Raw genomic sequence first — 23,092 nt, forward strand, 5'->3', positions numbered from 1 at the left:
CCCTGGTCAGGGAATTGGATCTTACACCCCATAAGGTGCTGCAACGAAGACCTGGCTTGCAACCAAAAAAATTTTTTTTTTTAAGGTGAGAAGGCAGGTCCTATTGGCCTTTGTAGGGCATTTCAGTGAGTTGGGCTTTTAGTCTAAGTAAAAGAGAAGCCATTGGAGGATTTTAAGTGGAGTGTGATGATCTAAGATTGTTTTGAATGCTGTGTGGAGGACGGTCTGAAGGGAGCAAATGAAAAGGCAGAGAAACTAGTTTTTGTAGGCTATTATAAAAATCCAGGAGAGATGGAAGTGGTTTGGACCAGATGGTAGCAGGGGATAAACTCTACTATAATTTGGAGATAAAGCAGAATGAATTTGCTGACAGATATGGGTGTGAGAGAAGGAAGAGATAAGAATGACTTCAAGGTTTCAGTCTGGCAACTCGAAGATGAGTTGTCTTTAACTAATACGGGAACATGCCTGGAGGAATGACTTTAAAGGGATCAGATCAGGACTGTTAAACTTGAGGTGCCCTTGAGGGGAGATGCCACAAAGGTAGTTGAATATATAGGCCTGGCATTTAGGATAAAGGTCTGGGCTGGAGAAGCTGCGAGAGGTGAGTAGATGGCAACAGTTCAAACTAGAAGACTGGACGAAGTCACCAAGAGCAGGAGCATAGACGAGAAGGAACAGTTCCGAGGCCCAAGCCACGGAACCAGCGTTAGGATGGTCATCCAATGTTAGGATGTCTGGGAGAAGGCGGCCCAGGAAAGGAGACTGAGGAGTGGACAGGAACAGGAAGGAGACTAAGAGTGTGATGTTCTGGAAGCCACATAAAGAAAGTGTGGGTGATCCAGTTGTGAAGCTATGTAAAATATTAAAAGAATGAACTGTGTCTACAACATGACAAGGAGAACTTGAGGAAAGCAGGTCCAGTGAAGTGGTACAAGCAACAGCTTAGTGGAGTGGGTTCAACAAAGAACTGGTCCTACTGTGTAACACAGGGAACTATATTCAGTATCCTGTGATAAACCGTAATGGAAAAGAATATGAAAAAAAAAATATATATATATGGATAACTGAGTCACTTTGCTGTACAGCAGAAATTAACACAACATTGTTAATCAACTGTATTTCAATAAATTTTTTAAAAAAAGAAGTGGAAGAGGGGCTGGGAACAGCAAATATGGACTTTCTGTTGTTTCTTTTGTTTGCTTTAAAATTTATTTATGTATTTATGACTGAGCGGGTCTTCATTGCTGCCTGGGGGCTTTCTCTAGTTGCAGCCATCCGGGCTCCTCTGGTTTCAGTGCACGGGCTTCTCGCTCTGGTGGCTTCTCTTGCTGCAGAGCGTGGCTCTAGGGCACAGCGGCTCAGTAGTTGTGGTGCATGGGCTCAGTTGCTCCGCAGCATGTGGGATCTTCCCGGACCAGGGATCGAACTCATATTCCCTACATTGGCAGGTGGATTCTTAACCACTGGACCACCAGGGAAGTCCTTGTTTACTTTTTAAGATAGGAGAAATAAAAGAATATTTATGCTAATGAAAAGATCTTTGCTTTTCCAGTGATGGACCTAACCTTCTCACTCACCTTCCCTTGCACTTCAGATATGGATGTCTGCTGTTTCTTGGAACACTCACTTTGAGGAATGTTAATAGGGAATCTGAACAGATAGAGAACTAGTTATCGTCACCACAATAACTAGCAAATTGCAAATTTCAGGATATGCAAGTTTTGCTTTACTATACCATGTGAAAATCAACTTGTTTCATATGTGGAATTCTCTTTCTCCAAACTTCCCACTACTTTGGAGGACATGACACATTTTAAATGTGGCTGAGAGTCCTTAGACTTGGTGGAATTGCACTTCTGTCATTTAGCTGCTGTTTAGATGGTTCTTCACACTTGTAATTAGGTGTTTAACCCAACCCCACAGTTCGCCTCCTTCCTCCATTTCTGGATGATGATGAGTTTCTTTTTTTTTTTTTTGGCTGCACTGGGTCTTAGTTGCGGCCTGCAAGATCTCTCATCTTGGTTGTGGCATGTGGGATCTTTAGTTGTGGCATGCAAACTCTCAGTGGCAGTGTGTGGCATCTTGTTCCCTGACCAGGAATCAAACCCGGGCCCCCTGCATTGGGAGCGTGGAGTCTTAGCCATTAGACCACTAGGGAAGTCCCTGTTGATGAGTTCTCTAACAATTCTCCCATTTCAAAGGAAGGACAGTAACTCAAAAAGTCTTTAAAACTTAATGTGAATCAATTAGATTTCAATAAAAGTAAATCAATAACATTCCACCTCCAACCCCCCTAAAAAACCTAAATATGAATCCTGGCAGTAAGTCACAAGGTTGTTGACAAAGGCTTCTCCCACTCTGGGCACATGGCCAGAGAGCCACCCTTGGCTATGGTGATTTGCCCTCACCAGTGAAATGTAAGCTAAGTGATGTTTGTCCTTTCATAGTGGTTTTAAGACCACTGAGCAGTCTCCCACATCTTCTTGGCTGTCAGCAGCTATGGAAACAAGTGTTAAGATGAAGACTTAGAGGTTCCCTGGCAGCCCAGTGGTTAGGGCTCTACGATTCCACAGCAGGAGGGCTTGAGTTCGATCCCTGGTCGAGAAACTAAGATCCCACATGGTCTGTGGTTGTGGCTAGGGGAAAAAAAAAGATGAAACTTCTATCAGCCAGTATTTGAGTCATAATGATGAGCAGAGCCTCCTTGCTCATCCAGGATAGACAGCTAGTATGAAAAATAAACTTTAGTTTCGTTAGTTTTATTTTGGGAAGGCAAAAACCTAATTCATCCTGACACAGTGCCTAAGGACAAAAATAAGCAGTGATGTACCAGTCTCCACGATAACCAGCAAAGTGCAAATTTCAGGATATGCAAGTTCTGCTTTTCCATACCATGTGCAAAGAAAATCCAATAAATAACACAGGTAACACAACTTGACCTCACTGTCAGTTCTCCATTGAATCAAAAACTATTGAACCTCGAATGTTGTTTTTGAAATATTTCTCTCCTAACCAGGAAGGGCACTTTTCAAGAGACTTAGCTGGACTACCAGAAACGCAGTGCAGCGTATCTCCTATTGTGTTCTCTGGGTCGTCTGCATTAGCTCAAGAATGCTCACTCCAAATGCAGGCTCCCTGGTCTTGTCCTCCTAGATGAATACTGTGGTCCTTAACTCCTAGGAGGTTCTGTCATCTGGATCTTCATGGGTCTGTGTGCTCTGATACAAAATTTTATTTGGTCTTTGTCTTTGGTTCCTGCCAAAAGCTCCTAAAACTCTTGGAATTTTCCAAGTGATAGGGGGAGCTTTTGTTTTTCATAATGAGCCCCTTTGATCACACTTGAGTTTATGCTCATGAGATGACTATGGGTGGGGCCTCTAGATGGCCTCAGGGTGAAGCTGGTCACCAGGAAGACGAAGTGGCCAGATGTCCTGCCGGACCTCCAGGCAGGGGTGGGGGAGGGGGCTGGAGGGGAAGGTCTATACCCTCTTCAGCAGTTGGGATTCAGAGAGCCCTGTGTTGGTGAGCACACTGAACCCTGGGAGGATGGCGTGCCCCTGCGTCCCTCGATTTCCTTGTCCTGTGCATTTCGTCCACTTGGCTGTTCTGAAGCTATAGCTTTTCTTAAGAAATTGATTTATTTATCTTTGGTAGCACTGGGTCTTTGTTGCTGCACCTAGGGATTTACTGTCGTCGTGATGCACGGCCTTCTCATCGCAGTGGCTTCCCGTGTTGCAGAGCACAGGCTCCAGGCTCCAGGCACACAGGCTTCAGCAGTTGCAGCACACGGGCTCAGTAGTTGTGGCATACAGGCTTAGTTGCTCCGAGGCATGTGGAATCTTCCTGGACGCAGGATCGAACTTGTGTCCCCTGTGTTCGTAGGCAGATTCCTATCCACAGTGCCACCGGGAAAACCCAAGCGATATCTTTTATGGTAAACCAGCAAATTGAAGTAAACTGTCTTCCCAAGTTCTGTGAGCTGTTCTCAGGAAACCACTGAAGGGAGGGGTAGGGAGTTGCGGGAACCCTCCAATTTTATGACCAGGTTGAACCTAAGGTAATCTGGGGACCTGATGCTTGTGACCAGCATAGGAAGTGAGGGCAGTTTTGTGGGACTGAGCCTTTAAGCTGGTGGAGTCTGGCAATAATGTTGGGTAGTGTCAGAATTGAACTGAATCGTAGGACACTCAGTTGGTGTCTGGAGAATCTGAGACTTGGTTGTTAGTGTTCCCAAACACCCTAGAAATATGCTATCGGTGTAACACTGAAGTTCATTTTCAACATAATGTCTCATTGGGTTTACCTATGTTTCAGTATTAGAGAAGAAATGTTCTTTGAAGAGGCCAAAAAAAAAAAAAAAATCACAATTCTGCATAAAAGAATTTTATTTAGCGATTAGATCTCAATGAATAATGCCAGTCATTGCTTGATTCTGTTAAAATGTGCTATTAGATATACTCTTAAAAAGTGTACAGTGCATCACCAAAAGCTATTTAACTTGGATTGTGTAGAGTAAAAGAAAACTTCATAAATCTTTGTTCCTTGATAAAATTTTTAAAATATAAAAATGAAAAAAAACCTCCAAAGCAGTATTCAAAAATAACAAATGTCCCCTTGGACTATTTACAGTAAGATGCCTTTCTAATAGGAGAACACTCTTTTTCTCACATTTTACTTGGCTGTTAGAGGTATTCTCCCTCCCCCACCTCATGATTCCTTCCATCTATCTTGCAGGAAATGGTCATCTTCTCTCTCATTCATCTTTGAGTCTTTCTCTGATACACCCTTTTCCTACTCTAAATTACCAGGAATTCTAGTCAGCAGACGTTGGTTGAGCACCTAATGTGTGCCAGGCACTGTGCTAAGAAGTGGGGATAAATACAGAAGTGAAAAGTCATTGAACCCCCTCCTCAAGAAGCTCAGAGTTTGTGTTGAATTAAAAAACATTGTTCACATTATAGTCCTTGAAATCTCAAGTCCCTGCGAAGTGAATTTGGGGATTTCTTGAAACAAAGTGCACTCACAGCGTCAGCTTGGCCCACTCCAAGACATTTTGAATTTAGAATTCTGCTCATTTTTATGAAACACAGCCTCTATAAAGCCCAGGCCTACAGTTAGAGTTCTAAACTCTTTGCAGGTGGAAACTCCATGCTGGGTTGTAGGGGACCAGCTGAACCAATTTGTTTTGGGGGGGAGGGTACCCTTCTAATTGGCTCCTACAAATTCTGAGTATGAAAAGCCCTTAACCTCCCCCACCCCAATACAAAATTTAAGCGATAGGTACGTTTGAGAAACTCCCCTCTTATTTGAACCTCCAACAAGATGCTCTAAAACTCCTATCTTTGACAAATGTCCAGAAGGAGTTCTTTTTATTACCTTTGTGCTTTTCTGTGAATATTTTCTTGGCTTCAAACATAAAATTGAGCCTACAGGTGACCTTCCCCTCCCCGCTTTATCATGGTTAAACCCCAGACAAGTTTAGTTCTTGCATTTGGTCTACATCCTCTTTATCCATGAGACCTCGAAAGACCCATGGTAGTTACTTACGAAAAAAAAAAAAAAGGCAAATCATGAAGTAGAAAATAAAAACCAAACATAGCGTACTATAGAAGCAAAAACGAAACCACACCCTGGCTGCCCCCATCTCTCCATGCCTGGCAGACCTTGGTCCTGCAAATATTCACACTGGGGAATATTTCTCAGTCACAGGAAAGTCCAAATCACGTGGTGGACTTCCCTCTCACAGCTTATAGTGTCGAATCTGGTCAGCCAACCGCTGAACGACGATGAAGGGAGTTTCTTTGGGAAAGTTCCATCCTTGATCCCACATCGTCCACAGGTTACGAGGGGTCACATCTCTATACAGTGCCTGTCCAAGTAAATGATACTCGGTCCATTCAAGAGCCAGATTCACAATTTCCTCATGAGCTGGTTCCAAGCCCTTTGGATCTGAAGGCAACGTTGGGAGTTGGCATTGTTCCCACGTCACATTTGGCCTGCCCTACCCAAGGTAGGGTGATCACGGTGGCTGGAGTACATGAAGAGGACAATAAGAACGCGGGTGTTGGGAGAGAGGGGAAAAGACGTGATCATGCACAAGCTTCTTGCTCTGTCGTGCATTATATTTTCAGTGTAACAGCATGTGTTTCGACACACAGGGCTTGTGCTTTTTCGTTAAATAACTCGCCCTGAAAAGCTCATTTGGCAAATGTGGCCACGAATGTGTGTGTGTGTTGTGTCACGAGGTTGTGTGTCAAGTCCTATGGGTGTGTCCTGGCCCCTCCCTCGATGCCACACCCACCTGCCCAGCAAGGAAAAGCTGAAGGGTTACACCTGGTCGGTTTGATATTCGGAAGCTTCAGACAGGCTTTCTGAGAAGCTTAGGAAGTTCTCCTGGTATTCGGAGCAAACAATCTCATAGCGATAATGCCGGAACTCCACAGCAAATGTGCCAAAGTAAGACAGGAAGCACATGACCAGGCCCCACTGGACCCTGGCGGCGTACATGTGGATGCCTTGCGCCATGAGGATGAAGTCTGGGGAGAAGTGGTCAAGGAAAGTACCTCTGTCGGCCACGTTAAGGCTGGGCTCTTCTCTGGGCAGAGACAGGTTACAGGAAAGAGCCAAAGAACTTGCCAGCGCCAGCCGAACTCTATCTACATAAATAATACGAGGCCACGTCATGCAGCCCTTCCTTTGTGCCAGACATGCTTCTAGGTGCTTTCATGGAGCACCTAGCTTGATCCTCACAACATCCTATTATCTTCAGTTTGTTTAAAATGGGGAGCACAGACTGATGAACCTATTTTCAGGGCAGCAGAGGAGACGCAGACATAGGGAACAGACTTGTGGACACAGCGGGGGAAGCGGAAGGAGAGGGTGGGACGAATGGAGAGAATAGCATGGAAACGCCGACACCACCGTATGTAAAAGAAACAGCCGGTGGGAATTTGCTGTATGACTCAGGTAACTCAAACCGGGGCTCTGTGACAATCTCAAGGGGGTGGGATGGGGTGGGAGGTGGGAGGGAGGTTCAAGAAGGAGGGGACATACGTATACCTATGGCTGATTCATGTTGATGTATGGCAGAAACCAACATAATGTTGAAAGCAATTATAATTAATTCATTATCAATTAAAAATAAGTAATTAAAAAATTAGGGAGTACAGGGGCACGTGTGCATGCTCAGTTGCGTCCAACTCTTTGAGACCCCATGGACTGCAGCCCTCTGTCGCTCAGTCTCATCTGACTCTGCGACTCCATGGACTGTAGTTTGCCAGGCTCCTTTGTCCATGGAATTTTCCAGGCAAGAATACTGGAGTGGGTTGCCATTTCCTACCCAAGTCTCTTGCACTGCAGGCAGATTCTTTACCTATTGAGCCATCAAGGAAGCCCTTAACATAAGGAAATGGAGGCCAAATGGGTAACACACGTATTAACTGGTGGAACTGGGGCTCAAACACAAGAACTCTGACTCCTTGCCCATGCATTTGACCACTATTCTCCATGGCGACCTAATAAACTGTGAGACTAGCTAAAGACTTATAATTCCAAAGTAATTCTTTGGCCAGAAAAATAATGTTATATTTTTAAAAGACACTGCAAATGACTATGGAACAATGTGTACTTACCAAATAGTGAACCACATCCATATAAGCTGTGTTTGTTTTTGCAATGTTACTAACAATGTTTAAGTGGCACTCCTTCCTCTCTCTAATTTTTATTATTGTTTTTCAGACAATATTATATAGGCTGGTTTCATTCCTGGTGTTGCATTTAAACTTGCGCCCAAATAAAAATAGGCAACTTAAGAAACCAACGGAACAGATGATATGTCTATGCCTGAATATATATGAAGTATATGCATATATGTATACACACACACACACACACACACACACACACACTTCAGGATATATAAAGGTAGGAGCTTGGAAGAAGAAAGGTTCACAATATTTTTGATTGCAGGAGTTTGCAACCCCAGGTCATGGACTGCTGCTGGTCCACAGCCTGTTAGGAACGGGGCTGCACAACAGAAGTGAGTGGCAGGCAAGGGAGCGAAGCGTCATCTTTGTTTACAGCTGCTCCCCATTGCTCTCATTACACCTGAACTCCACCTCCTATCAGATCAGTGGAGGCATTAGATTCTCATGAGAGCATGAACCCTATGGTGAACTGCCTGTCCAAAGCATCTAGGTTTGGCACTACTGATGAGAAACATCCTGAAACCATCAGCCTCTCCCCCACCACCCCAGTCCATGGAAAAACTGTCTTCCATGAAACGTCCCTGGTGCCAAAAAGGTTGGGGACCAATGCTCTAGGGAAAGGCTAAGAGGTCAAGGACTAAATAAAGTTATTTAGAAAGTCAGAAATGTTCCTTTAGAATTAGTTCTACATTCAGAACTTAGACTTAAAATCTTGGGTAATTTTTAGAGAGCAAAAAAGTACGTGAGAACTACTTTAGCTAAACTTTGTTCTCCTGACTAGACTTGGATCCATTCATCAGGGAACCAAGAAATGGTTCCAAGTCTTCAGAAATAACATGGATCAGAATTGTTTAGTATAAGCTCAAAATTAAAAATAATTCAAAACCTTCACATACTCTTCTGACTGACAGTTCAAAATATTGCCAAAACAATATTATTATTGCTTAATAGGGGAGGGATACATCTTCAGATCTCACACTGGCAGAATTCTGACCTGTTTACTCATAAAATAATTGTGACTTGTTTACTCAGATTACTAGTATTTCTCAGATTACTTGAATTTCAAGTCCTTTGATGTTCTCTATCTAATGTGACCATAGAACTTCAGAAAACCCCTAAAATGACTGAATGGCAGTTTGGAAAGGAAGAAGAAATAAACACCTCTAAATAATCCACTAACTAAAGAATGTCTTTGAAGACTAAATGTTTTCATATTTTAAAGCCACTCTAAGTAAAAGAACTGAGCCTGAGTTTAAAACAAACTGACACAATTCCATGTGTGATCTTGGGTAACTAACCTCTGTTACTATTCTTGTTAAGTGAGGATTAAAAACGTAGAAACATTTAAAGTTGCTTAGAATAATGTCTAGCACATTATAAGTGCCCAATAAATACTGGCTAGTCATGAAGGCTGTAATAGTGTTAGTTTAGTTTGCCATCTAGGAACCTTATTCCCTTCTTCTCCATGGTTTCCAGAGGACCTATTGGAATGAACACTTAGGAATGATTGACTGATCTGATTGGTGGGCTCGGAACCGGCCTGCTTCCACTGGGCTCTGCTATAGTAGGTGGGGTCACTGTTCTCCACCCTAGACTAGTCCTTCCGCAATCTGTTCGGGGTTCAACTGAGTGAAGTGCTGTTCTCTGTCTTTCCCTGATTTCTCTACTTGTTACTGGGTGGATAAGTTGAATTTTAAGGTGTGAGATAGGAGGCCTGCACAATTCTCCTTTCCAAGTTTACTAGGAATAAAGGCTGATTTCTTCACACCCATTTGGCACCCATTTGGCTCCTTGTGACTGTTCTCCATTGGTTCAGACTCCAAGGGAGGAAGGGAAATAGCACATCAAAACCTCAAAATTATTTGGGACAACAGTGCATGCCGTGGTAATCTAGTTCTTGAATTTCTTTTCCAGAAAAGCTTACTTGTTTAGAAATGTATTTTTGTCTCTTGAAATTCATTTTTACAGTTTAATAAATTAAATGAAATAACACAGCCATGATAAAGTCACAAATGAAAAAAAATTGTCAAGATGCAAGAAATAAAGCACAATTCTCTCTTGGATTATGCATTCTGTCTATTTCACAAAAGGAAGCCTTATGTCATTTGTGATAAGGAGAATGCATGACACCATTCCTACAGATTGAAACAGTTTTGAGCAGGCAGTGCTTGTTTTATTTTTAGTTCTCCATCTCCTCTTTGGCACGAAAAGGAGGTCTGAGAGTTTTCAGTTTTTACTTTTACTTTTCGTTTTTTCTAACATTCTGAGATGATCTGACAGTATCCTAAGTAACTAAGAATGGCAGTGTTCTCATCTTCTACAAGGACAAGTCATCCGTGTTTTAATCTCACGGGCAGAGACCCTTTTCACACTCAAAGGATACAGAGGACCACGCAGAGAGTGATAGACGCTGAGAGAATAACTCGTGGAATTCCAACCTTCCGTCCTTCATTCTTGATGTTGACTTTGAGTGTCAATGCCGCCTGAATCCAGCAGGTCAACGTGCCAAATCCAAAAGTCAAGGAAGTTCCGACATTATGGATTTCTTCATCATTTGTGAGCTAAGGGATGAACAGATAATGACCTGTGGAGGCCCATTCAGAAAATACATACAGGCAAGTGGAACACATGAAGGAGAAAGAAATAGGTAAAGAGATGTTCTAAGAGTGGGCTAACAGATTGTAGAAAGAGCAACATCCTTTATCTCCACCAGCTCTTTGTGTCTATTCTCCATTGGTTTGAACTCTGAGGGAAAGAAGGGAAATGACTAGTACCCTCAAACTTCAAAACATTTGCTAAGATGAACCAATGAATGAACAAGCAGTGGTAATTTCGTTTTTGAATTTGTTTTCCATAAAAGCTTTGGAGAAAAGTAAAAGAAAAAAATAGGAAAGTTACCCATAAAAGGAGAAATGTCAAGTTTCTACAGACATAAACCCTGAACTCTGTTCTCCAGATTAAGAAATGAGACCAGAATCTGGCTGTGTATTTACTTATTGAGCATGGTCAGTTCTAAGCAGGTCAAGATTTCATTGGCCTGGACAACTAACAATGCTGGTTGTCATCTATTCTTACAGAATTGTCCATTTTCTGTAATATGGCCAATTATTGTTAAGGGGGTTGAACCCGTGACCCCTGCAGGGGAAGCATGGAGTTCTAACTACTGGACTGCCAGGAAATTCCCTTTTCTCTCCCATTATAGTAAGAAAAATACACTTATGAGTTTTTGCCATATCTGGAGACCCATTAAAAGGCAACAGTGTTTGAAGATTCCTGGTCAAGGCCTTCATACAGTTAATAGGTTAAAGGAGACCCATTTGGGTTGTTTCAGTTGGAAGTCAGAGATGTAAACTGCTCAAATCACTGCCCACTGATTTAAAAAATATACAGTAGTACAGTAGGATTTTTTTCTTCTTTGAAAAAAACCACCACCCCACAGGTCAAAACACGTATTTTTAAAACATTTAAAATAATGATTCCCCAAGTCAAATTTTACTTCTAGAAAACTGGCTTTCCATGCTATACATAATCTATTTATTTTTTAAATCTAATTTTAAAAATAGATGGTATATTTAGTTACATGGGTCAAATTTTAAAAAATTATGAAATGAGTATAGGCAACTGCATTATTTGTTCCCTGTGTAATCTCTGTAGATACTCCAGAAAATGTTCTATGAGGAACATGTAGTGTCATCATTGATGGTTTTGAATATTTGTGGTTCAATCAAACAATCCCATCAATGGGATTCTTTAGGGAACTTAAGTGAAAGACAAAATGTCTACTCAGTAACTTCCATCCAAGACCCAGTTGAAAGAAATGATAGTTATTGAGCATTTTACAACATGCCAGCCCTTGTAGCACAGAAGCATAAGTGGAAGGAAGATTCCCACCAAAATCTCAATAAAAAATGCTCTGTGCCCTAACATTTTGGAGCTCAACAGATAAACTCTCAAATATTCTCCTGATAATTCATTGTCTAAGGCAATAGGTTCTAAGAATGCAGCTTTCTCATTATTGGGGTTGATATGGAATGAGGCCTTGGATAATTAGAGGAACTGGTGAGATTGCATGCCTGTCTTCAGACGACCCATTAAGTAAAAAAATACTGTACCAGGGGGTGTCCGGGGGAATGAGATACTAATTTAATGGATTATCAGCACTGAGGACTCAGGGCAAGAGTCAGTCTTAGAAAACCCACTACCCTATTTTCAGTGAGAACATTACGAAATGCTCACTGGAGTGCTGAGTGTCTGGAATGCCTTCACCATTTGGATTTCACCCAGTAGACAAGGGAGAAGTCTAGGATCAGCATTTAATTGCAAGAAGGAGGTTTCTAGTAGCAGTATTTAGCAGAGGCTGGAGGATGCTGGGGAGGAAATGGAGGCAGGGAAAACAGACAACCACTGCAACAGTGCAGTGGTCTCCATGACTTAAAACTGAAGTCAAGAGTTGGTGCTGACAAGGGAAATGATGCTTAAATGACTTTGGGTGTGTGTCAGTCGCTCAGTCATGTACGCTTCTTTGCGATCCCATGGACTGTAGCCAGCCAGGTGCCTCTGTCCATGGGATTTTCCAGGGAAGGATACTGGAGTGAGTTGCCATTTCCTCCTCCAGTAATCCCTCCTCTAGGGATCATACCTGAGTCTCCTGCATTGCAGGCAGATTATTTACCACCTGAGCCACCAGGAAAGTCCCTAAATGACCTGGCACTTTTATATTTCTGGGAAGAAGAGTTAGGGTTAGTACATCTTTATACAAGTCACATTCTAAAGAAATTCTAAAGAAATTCTGGATTTTCAAACTAACTCCCATGTGAGCCTGCTAATCTGAAACACAAGCTTTCATCCAATAAGGATGTTCAATGTTTAATTATAGAAAGGCAATGGTCCTATTAGTTTTCTAGAAAGATAGATTCAGATACAATTTATTATAAAAAAGTATACAGTACTTTGAAAGCCCTTGTAGAAAATACACAGCTATTTTAGTAGCTGCGTTTCCCAGTAGCTGTGCTATATGTCCAATTACAGTGAAGACTTTCCCATGTATGGATAAGGGAAGCCTGGCATGCTGCAGTCCATGGGCTTGCAAAGAGCTGGACACGATTGAGCGACTGAACTGACTGAGGTGAGGCTCAATGATCAGACAGGCTGACTGCTGGAGAACCTGTGCATATTAGGAACCACTGTTAGAATGTTTTTAAAAGTCCATGGAGAATTTTATGGGCCACATAGTGACTATGCCTCACTGGCTGTGATAATCATATAGGTGAAGCATGAGATGGAGATGAAAAAGGCCAAATGAAGTACCTGAAAATTACCAAGTAAGGTCATTCCAAAGGAAGCCAGACAGAGAGCCACCAAGCCACTAATATTCAGCCACGGATTTAAAACCTTTGGTTTCAGTTGTATGAAGCGCAGAACAGCTACCACAAGAGCTGGGAATAAAACAAAATGTTATAATTGGAAAATTGAAATCACGCAGCCAGACTAGGAAATAGCACTCTAAAGCCACAATGTGCAAAAGTAAACTTCTTGCCATCGTACATTTTTAAATCTCTGAAACCACAATTTTTAAAAGAAAACTTGCAGGCAATGTTTCTGATTATTGAGATGTTTTATTCTAGCTAACCCAGGGAAAGCAGAGAGGAACTGAGCAGCAGTGTTACATGTTACTTGGGTGATGCAAGATGATAGACTGGTAATAGTGTTGTTCCCAGAGTTTTCAAAAACAAGGTCAGCACAGGACAGACTGGCTTAGGAGAGCACTGCAGAGGCTTGGCACACGACAAATCAGATGCAGAGAGTTGGCCCATGGCACGAGAATTCACTGATTCAATCACCCTTTAATTGAGAACAGTGTTAGGACAGACGGGGCAAGAAAACGTGGGGAAGAAGACATGGTTATCAGTCTAGACAAACCTGCTGGTGCCTGTGCCAGAAATCATTCCTGGGTATGGGAAGGAAGATAAAGCAAGTATACAAATCCCTTCGTTACTAGTTCACTCCCTCTCTCCTCTGATTCTACCTGGGGGTGTTCATTGTCAAAGGACAAAGATAGTTCATCTAAATTAGGGCACTAAGAAAATCATGGAATTTTAACATAGCAGATCTGGGGGTTTGGTATGTATTAAAAATCATACTGTGATTATATTAAGAAAGCTCAGTTCTTCCAAATGATGTTAATTACTCATTTTGAAAGCCCACTCTTTTCAACCAAATTGTCATCGGAGAATCTGAAGACAGAATGAAGGAAGTTACTTAGATTTCAAATCTGACTTCTAATAGTGACCTTGAGGCTAGTCCACACTCAAGCCATTAATCTAAGAATCCCCTTTTATTAATTGCTTACTGCAGGGATATTTTCATATTTATTCAAAAAGCTGGGAGAGCCTAGTCTACAAATGATTTTTAAAAAGCTCTTGCAATTAATATGTTATAGCTAATATAAGGAAAGGCAGTTACTACTTCCTAAGGCAATTTATTTTGACATTAAGGTTTAGCAGGGAAGATGATTAGGAATTCAGGAATTATCCTATTTATAGAGCAATTCAGTAGGTAATTATTTGCTAAAAGTCTACCTTGATTACTGGCCAATATAGTAGCCATTAATAAGAAACCATCCACAAATTTGCATTTCTCAAGTCTGCCGAATTTAACAGTTTCAAGCTACGAAGTTAGTTCATCGAATTGACTTTCAGTTCCAAGTACCTCTGGTGAAAGAGTGGTATACAACTTGGATAACACTTGGATTTGGGAAGCAAAATAGAAATAAACCATAATTTATGAAATCGTAAATTGTTTGGCTCTGATTTAGCTTTTAGTATATTTATACTTAGCCCATGATTTATCATCAGATTAATAGATTATACTTCAGTTGATAATAGTGTTTTAACCTAATGGTTTGAGGGATCCAGTTAGGAGCTACAGTGGAATATTTTCAGAAGTCTATTAACAGTGACAACAGTTCTCCTTGTTGTTTAGTCGAAAAGTTGTGTCCGACTCTTTTGTGACCTCATGGACTGTAGTCCACCAGGCTCCTCTGTCCACATTAGGAGATGAAAAATTTCTATTACTTTGGGGATGGAAATAGGAGGAAGAAGTGGGGAGAGGAGAAATTCACTACAAGCACCTCAACACAAAGTGATCTTCAGAAAAGGAAGCCATTAGATTTAGACCAGAAATCTCCACACAGGCCATCGGGGAGACACTTGCTAGTTACGTGTGTGTGGATATTAGTCAGGGCATAATGACAAAATCAATCCGAAAGGAAATCAGTCCTGAATAATCACTGGAAGGACTGATGCTGAAGCTGAAACTCCAATACTTTGGCCACCTGATGCGAAGAACTGACTCACTGGAAAAGACCCTGATGCTGGGAAAGATGGAAGGCAGGAGGGGAATGTTATAACAGAGGATGAGATGGTTGGATGGCATCACCAACTCGATGGACCTGAGTTTGAGCAACTCCCGGGAGTTGGTGATGGACAGGGAAGCCTGGCGTGCTGCACTCCATGGAGTCGCAAAGAGTCGGACACGACTGAGCGACTGAACTGAACTGAATGACAAAATACCGAGGCAAATATGACAAAATGTGTTTGAAATACATTTCAAATGTGCTTTTAAAAATGACTAGTGTGGGGTATGACTCTGGGAACTCTCTGGTTGTCATTCAGTTTGGAGGGCTAGGACGGTGCTGGAACTCCGGCCGAAGCCCTGACTCACACCGCTGAGGCAAACACCAAGATGGCTCTTCACGTTGGCCATCCACGTAGTTGGTGCCACTGTACTCCCAGGGACACAGTTACTGTCTCTCTTTGTGTTCCTCATTTCTCGCCAGCGAACTCTGGACATGTACCATCCCCCTGGCTCCAGTTATTCTAGCCTTCTCATTTGTAATCTGCATGGTAAATCATTTCATCAAGAACAGATAATGAAATTAAACAGGAAGCAGAAACCTTCCTGAAGACAGGAATCAACCCAAAATGCCTAACTTCCAGAATTGCATTCCAAACACCACATTTTGTCCTTTTCACCTATTAACTCCATTATAAATCAGCTGAGGGCTTCCCTGGTGGTCCAGCGGTTAAGAATACTCCTTGCATGCAAGGAATACCAGTTTGATCCCTGGTCTGGGAAGATCCCACATGCCATGGGGCAACTGAGCCTCTGTGTCATAACTACTGAGCCTACATACTGCAACTCCTGAAGACCATGGACCTAGAATCTGTGCTCTGTAACAGAAGAAGCCACTGCAATGAGAAGCCCACCCACACGAGAGAGTAGCTCCTGCTCACTACAACTAGAGAAAAAGCCAGAGCAGCAACAAAGACCCAGCACAGGCAATAAATAAACAAATCTTTAAAAAAAAAAATCAACTGAGACAAGGCATACTTTCCTTTTAAAATAAGATCTAGTTGAAATTTTATGGTTGTGGAAATAATAAAGTTTCTGGTCTGTTAACAGTTTTATTAAAAGGTTTAAATGGAGGCAGATTCAGACTATCTGTTATGAAGTCCACTTACAACCAAGTAGTGATTTAATTATAGCTTCTTGAAAGGGTCTTCTGGGCAGTAGGGCAATTTCAAAGCTATCTTTACATGTGCAAACCAATTTTTACCACATTAACATTCTGTTCAACAGACCATTTTAAAGTTTCCTTAGATTTTTAAAATTTTACTTACAGTTTTAGAAAAGATTTAAAAAAACCCACCCATCTGTGGTTTTTGATACTTACAGCAGTTCTTTGCTATACATCTGCTATACAGATGCTCTTTCTAATTTATCTCTGTGTTAAAAAATACAAATATTAGAGAGTAATTGCCTATTTTCTTTGTTAAATTTTTTATTTTGAAGCTGATAGGGTTCTTCAAGTTCAAACCCAAAATAGCAGCTCTTCATTGCAGTTGTAGACTGGTGCCTGGCCAAATTCTTCTTCATTTTGTTTAGTTTTGCTGTTTATGCACCAATAATACCTATTTATGACAGCAGTAGAACATAACAATCAATATATTTTGGCTGAAGGAGGGAGAGAGGCTGCTGTTAGGTGACCAAAATCATTCAGCTATTAACTTTATCCTCACAACCTCTCCAGGGCAGAAATATTTCTATTAAGAAATGTGTCTTACAGCAAAAGAGATGCAGATGTAAAGAACTCTGTGGGAGAAGGCGAGGGTGGGATGATCTGAGAGAATAGCAGTGAAACATGTATATTGTCATATGTGAAATACATCACCAGTCCAGGTTCGATGCATGAGACAGGGTGCTCAGGGCTGGTGCACTGGGATGACCCTGAGGGATGGGATGGGGAGGAACGTGGGAGGGGGGTTCAGGATGGGAACACATGTACACCCATGGGTGATTCATGTCAATGTATGGCAAAAACCACCACAATATTGTAATTAGCCTCCAATTAAAATAAATACATTAATTTTTTAGAAAAGAAATGTATCTTAGATCATAAAAGTGCAGATTTAGAACAAACAATGTAAAGAAAATCACTGAGCAGTTATTTGATCTTTGATTCAGTTCAGTTCAGTTCAGTCGCTCAGTTGTGTTTGACTCTTTGTGACCCCATGAATCGCAGCACACCAGGCCTCCCTATCCATCACCAACTCCCGGAGTTCACTCAGACCCACATCCATCGAGTCAGTGATGCCATCCAGCCATCTATCCTCTGTCGTCCCCTTCTCCTCCTGCCCCCAATCCCTCCCAGCATCAGAGTCTTTTCCAATGAGTCAACTCTTCGCATGAGGTGGCCAAAGTACTGGAGTTTTAACTTAAGCATCATTCCTTCCAAGGAAATCCCAGGGCTGATCTCCTTCAGAATGGACTGGTTGGATCTTTGATTAGTCCATCAAAAAAACACAAGATTTTTGCTAACTGATTTTAATAAATACCACACCAACGCATTTGTAGGTTGTAAATTATAATCTATATGGCTGCCAACAAGCAGTGACTTAGATGAGGTCTTTGTTGTTTCTTAGGGCTTTTTCCATGGCTCAGTAGTAAAGAATCTGCCTACCATGCAGGAGACACAGGAGTCACAGGTTGGATCCCTAGGTTAGGAAGACCTGCTGGAGGAGGAAATGGCAACCCACTCCAGTATTCTTGCCTAGAAAATCCCATGGACAGAAGAGTCTGGCAGGCTACAGTCCATGGAGTCACAAAGAGTCAGACACAACTGAGTGAACACACAGCATGCAGGCTGTTTCTTATAGTTAGTTACGTCATCTGAAATGATAGTCTGAGATCTAAAAGGGACAGGCCTGGGGAGACAAAAGCGACCACAGTGTAAGGCAAGAATTATTAGGAAAATGATTCATTTTCACTCCCAGATAAGTAAATAATAGATGGTTCACTCTCACTGAACACTAATCTTACTCAGTTTTGTGTCTACCAGCTGGCACTAAAAGTGATGAGATATAATAAACACCGGATGCTGCAATACCTTAGAGCAAAAGCCAGTAAAAACCTAATTGCTTCTTGATGGAGCAGGGGAGGACTGGAGAATCAGATGCTGACAGATGTCATCTGCAAGAGGGGAACTTGTTCTCATGACTGTGTTTTTGGAACTGCTTTTATACTGAGTTAATCATCAGCTTTGTAAAGGGATAAATTTGTGGGCTGGGAAAACTGGCATATTTTAGATATTGCGCTAAGGACTATTGGGACGTATCAATTTGTCTTAAGAATACAAAGGGTAACATGTGGCTTCTAACATGTTCACTGGTTTCTTTAAAGCCCCATGGCAGACAGACATCCTGTGACATTTCCTCGTAAGGGAAGTCTCCAGTGTATTATGATTAAAAGAGGTAATGTTTGCAAAGCACTTAGCATTGTGCCTGGAATGTTAAGGGACTGTCATTAATTACTGTTATTGCTGTGCTCTGTGGGGATGATGGTATGAGTTGGTACCAACCTGCCTACGTGGTGTGATTGCTGATGGACTGGGAAAGGTCTCTGATCCTGCAAGTCCAGAGTCATTCTTGGGACTTTGTGTTCTATTAGGTGCAAATATCTCCTTAGAGGTCATTTATGCCTTAGTATGAGTACATTTATTACATCTTTTCAGAAGAGTGGTATGAAGAGTAGGAAAAAAGAGTGAGTACTGAGTTCCTATGCAGGAGACGTAGGTTCAATCCTTGAGTCACGTAGATCCCTTGGAGAAGGGAATGGCAACCCACTCTAGTATTCTTGCCTGGAAAATTCCATGGACAGAGGAGCCTGGCTGGTTACAGTCCATGGGATCTCAAAGAGCTGGACACAACTGAATGACTAACATGAAGACTGAAGGCAGTGAGGACAAAACCAGACTGCCCAGCGTTTCCCCTTGGGGCTCAAGGGAACATTCCCCATGTTTCTCTGCCTTCTGAACCAACTAAGATTCTGCCTGTGGTGCAGGTTGGACCAACCATCTCCCTTGATTTTCCAGGGAATTTTATAGGTCTTCCCTTTTCCTACAGCAAAAATTTAAAAAGAACATGTAAGAGCCAGAGAAATTTTTTAGGGGGAGGAGAGTTATAAATAGTTGAAATAACAGGCCACGTCTTTGGAGGACAGGTGCTACAAAGGTCAAATACTCCCTCAGTAATAAACATCATCATGAGCTCTCACTTGGAGTGAAAGTCTCAGTATCCAAAAGGACCATGTTCAGAAAACTGCTGTTGAAGGATTTAGCCATCACTGACTGGACCCAACAAAATACTAATGCTGATAATTGGTTGACTTTTTTCTTTTTTTGGGTGCACTGCATGGCATGTGGGATCTTAATTCGCAGACCCAGGATCAAAACCGTGCCCTCTGCATGGAAAGCATGGAGTCTTAACCACTGGACCACCAGGGAAGTCCCAACCTGTTGAAAGACACAGAGCAGTCCTTGGCCTGGAGGAGATGAGCTCCGCAATTTGAACTGTGGTGCTGGAGAAGACTCTTGAGAGTCCCTTGGACTGCAAGAAGATTAAACCATTTGGAAGGACTGATGCTGAAGCTGAAGCTCCAATACTTTCGCTACCTGACGGGAAGAGCCAACTCATTGGAAAAGACCCTGATGCTGGGAAAGATTGAGGGCAGGAGAAGGGGACGACAGAGGATGAGATGGTTGGATGGCATCACTGACTCGATGGACATGAGTTTGAACAAACTCTGGGAGATGGTGAAAGACAGGGAAGCCTGGTGTGCTGCAGTCCATGCGGTCACAAAGAGTCAGACATAGCTGAGCGACTGAACAACAATAAGGCTGATCTGGAGGAAGACAGAGAGTATGGCTGGTTCCCACAGCCCCCGGAGAGAAGCACTCACAGAACAAAGAGGACAGGATATTAAATGAGAGCTTTAGTCCCTAAAGGAAAAGGGAATTAGGGCCGGACATGAGTACAAAAGGTTTCTTTCTGTTTTTTATAAACCTGTGTTCCCATTTGCCAGCTTGATATGTGTACAGGAACAGGGGAGGGCATGACCCTAATGATAATGCCAACCTTTAGACTGAAAGATGATGTCTATACACATCAATATTTATCTCAGACCCTATGCATTTTTCATGCTTGCCCGTGAAAGAATATATAAAGCATTCTTTTTAAAGAAAACATATTGCACAATATTATAGTCTCATGCAGGATTTTTATGGCACATGAAATACATTATTTCATGCAGCAAAAGAAATAAAGTCAAGAATTTGCTATAATGATTGAAGATGGTAAAGGGAAAAGAAAACGGAAGGTAAGCAGGTGAAAGGGATTTATGAAAAAAAAAGGACCCTCAAAACAAAAAAAGCCCTCTTTAGCATACTGACATGATATGACACTAAATTATCGACTAAGCTCACCATACTTTTGATATGAGTTTTTGGAGAATTTAAAATAAAAAAGAAATATCCCAAAGCACGTAAAGCATTCTTCATGTTCTTCTTACCTAGGAATGCTGCCATGTTCATAACTTGACTAAACACACAGCTTGCAGGAGGTTCATCACCTGCAATACTTGAAAAATATGAAATGTTTTATTATTTCTATAGTAAAATCTATGACTGTTTGCAATGGACTGAATGTCTATGTCCCCTCAAAATTCATATGCTGAAATCCTAACATCCCACGTGATGGTATTAGGAGGCGGGGCCTTTGGGAGGTGATTAAGTGATGAAAGTAGAGCCCCAGTGAATGGGGTTAGTGCCCTTATAAAAGGGCCCCAGGGAGCTCTCTAGTCCTCTTTCCGCCACGTGTGGACACAATGAGAACGCAGCAGGCTGAAACCGGAAGAGGTTCTCATCAGACCCTGACCACGCTGGCACCCTGATCTTGGACTTCCGCCTACAGAGATGTGAGAAATAGATTTCTGATGTTTGTAAGCCACCCAGTCTAGGCTACTTTGTCCTAATAGTCAGAACTAATACACCCTGCTAACGTTGCCTAAGATACAGCAGATCAGAAGAGAATGATCAAGTTACCTTATATATGGTGCATGCTTCACACCAGGTTTCCTGGATGACAGAAAAAACCCAGAAGCTCAGGTTAACACACAGTTACTTTTGCATAGTTTAATTTTACCAGTGGCAAAGTTTTGCTAAATCTACTGATGAACAAAGAGTTACCCAGAGATAAACTTTACCTTTCAGCTGAATTTAATGGGAAAATTTTGTCATCTTCCACAGCTATGAAGTATCTATGAAGAAAAAACAATAAACTTTATAAAGCAAAGAAATTTAAAAAAAGAATTATCTGTTTCCCAATATTACTGGACTAACCACATTAAATCATATTTGCTTGTTTAACAGTCATCGAGAATAAGGACGTCCATATATTCGATAACGTTAAACAAGCAAATGTTCGAATATACGTATGTATGTGTGCTCAGTTGAGTCCGACTCTTTGTGACTCCATGGACTGTAGTCCGCCAGGCTCCTCTGTCCATGAAGTTTTCCAGGCAAGAATACTGGAGAGGGTTGCCATTTCCTTCTCCAGGGAATCTCCCCCACCCAGGGACTGAACCCTCCTTTCTTGAGTCTTCTGCATTGGCAGGCAGATTTTTTACCACTGCATCACCTGCTGCTGCTGCTGCTGCTGCTGCTAAGTTGCTTCAGTCGTGTCCGACTCTGTGCAACCCTAGAGACAGCAGCCCAACCAGGCTCTCCCGTCCCTGGGATTCTCCAGGCAAGAACCCTGGAGTGGGTTGCCATTTCCTTCTCCAGTGCATGAAAGTGAAAAGTGAAAGTGAAGTAGCTCAGTCATGTCCGACTCTTAGCGACCCCATGGACTGCAGCCCACCAGGCTCCTCCGTCCATGGGATTTTCCAGGCAAGAGTCCTGGAGTGGGGTGCCATCGCCTTCTCCGACTGCATCACCTGGGAAGCCCAAATCTGTAGCACGTTAGCGTCAAATTATCAAATCTTGCAAATAGTGAGTCCATATCACCAGTATGCAATATATGCTTTGCAAAATTTATTACTCATACTTATTATTTACTTTGGGTGATAGAATAAAGAAAGGGAAACGGGGACTTCAGCAAGGTTGAGTTAGCCAACATTATTTTAAAGTATTTACAAATACATTCACGAGAATATGACATATACAGTTGTCCATCTGTATTTGCAGGGGACTGGTTCCAGGAGAAGCAGTGGATACCAGAATCTGTGGATTCTCACGTCCTGTAGTCAGCTCCACATCCTCAAACTCAACCAACCATGGACCACATAGTACTGCAGTATTTATTGAAAAAAAAATCCACGTATAAGTGGACTCTCACAGTTCAAAGTACTGCTGGTCAAGGGTCACCTGTACTCTCTGCACATCCTCCTGTACACTTTCATTTCTAAGTTATTGATGACACTTAATACAATAGTTGTAAAGATAAAGTAAAATGCTATATAAGTAGTTGCCAGTGAGCAGCATATTCAAGTTTTGCTTTTTGGAACTTTCTGGAATTTTTTTTTTCCTGAATATTTTTGATTAGGAGTTGGTTGACTTTGAGGGTGTGGAGCCTGCAGACACAGAAAAGGGGGGCTGTACTATCAAGACTTTACTTTTTTATCTACATTACACCTGAATCCTTACATAAGAGAATACTCACACTATCCACAACCCAGCAGATGTAAACACGGTAAAAACAAGAGGTAAAAACATCCATACACTGCATTTCTTCCCATCCATGCCTGATGCCTGTGCCCCTGAAATAAAATCAACAAGTGTTAATAACTAAGGCAAAACTTGGTCTCACCCTTTCAAGATAGAAAGGAAGCTTACTTTAATGAAAAAAAAAAAAAAACAAAAGCATAGTTTATGAAACAAAGATTCAAATGAGTATCATTACTGTCAACTACACACGCAGGAAATCCCTTGAGCAAGTAACATGTTAGACTGTTTTCTATCATTACCTTAAATATTCCAAAATTTTAGT

At 41.8% G+C, this 23,092-nt stretch overlaps 1 protein-coding gene across 5 annotated transcripts in view; it reads right to left on the minus strand.

Moving 5' to 3' along the window:
• Positions 1-1,094: 1,094 nt before the first annotated feature.
• TMEM150C (transmembrane protein 150C) overlaps positions 1,095-23,092 on the minus strand; it is a 115,168-nt gene continuing 93,170 nt past the window's right edge. For 3 of the 5 annotated variants that reach the window (XM_070791669.1, XM_070791670.1, XM_070791671.1), the window contains exons 2-8: positions 22,766-22,862; positions 21,309-21,362; positions 21,148-21,180; positions 20,616-20,683; positions 13,017-13,144; positions 10,093-10,270; positions 4,371-6,539 (exon numbers count right to left, since the gene is read on the minus strand). In XM_070791669.1, coding sequence (XP_070647770.1) covers positions 6,331-6,539; positions 10,093-10,270; positions 13,017-13,144; positions 20,616-20,683; positions 21,148-21,180; positions 21,309-21,362; positions 22,766-22,845 — 750 coding nt within the window. In that variant the 5' untranslated portion in view covers positions 22,846-22,862 and the 3' untranslated portion in view covers positions 4,371-6,330. Of the gene's footprint in view, positions 2,640-4,370; positions 6,540-10,092; positions 10,271-13,016; positions 13,145-20,615; positions 20,684-21,147; positions 21,181-21,308; positions 21,363-22,765; positions 22,863-23,092 lie in introns of those variants that run through there. The other 2 variants (XM_070791673.1, XM_070791672.1) reach the window with 2 other exon arrangements.

This window comes from Bos indicus, chromosome 6 (assembly GCF_029378745.1).
Source record: "Bos indicus isolate NIAB-ARS_2022 breed Sahiwal x Tharparkar chromosome 6, NIAB-ARS_B.indTharparkar_mat_pri_1.0, whole genome shotgun sequence".
Classification (NCBI taxonomy): Eukaryota; Metazoa; Chordata; class Mammalia; order Artiodactyla; family Bovidae; genus Bos; species Bos indicus.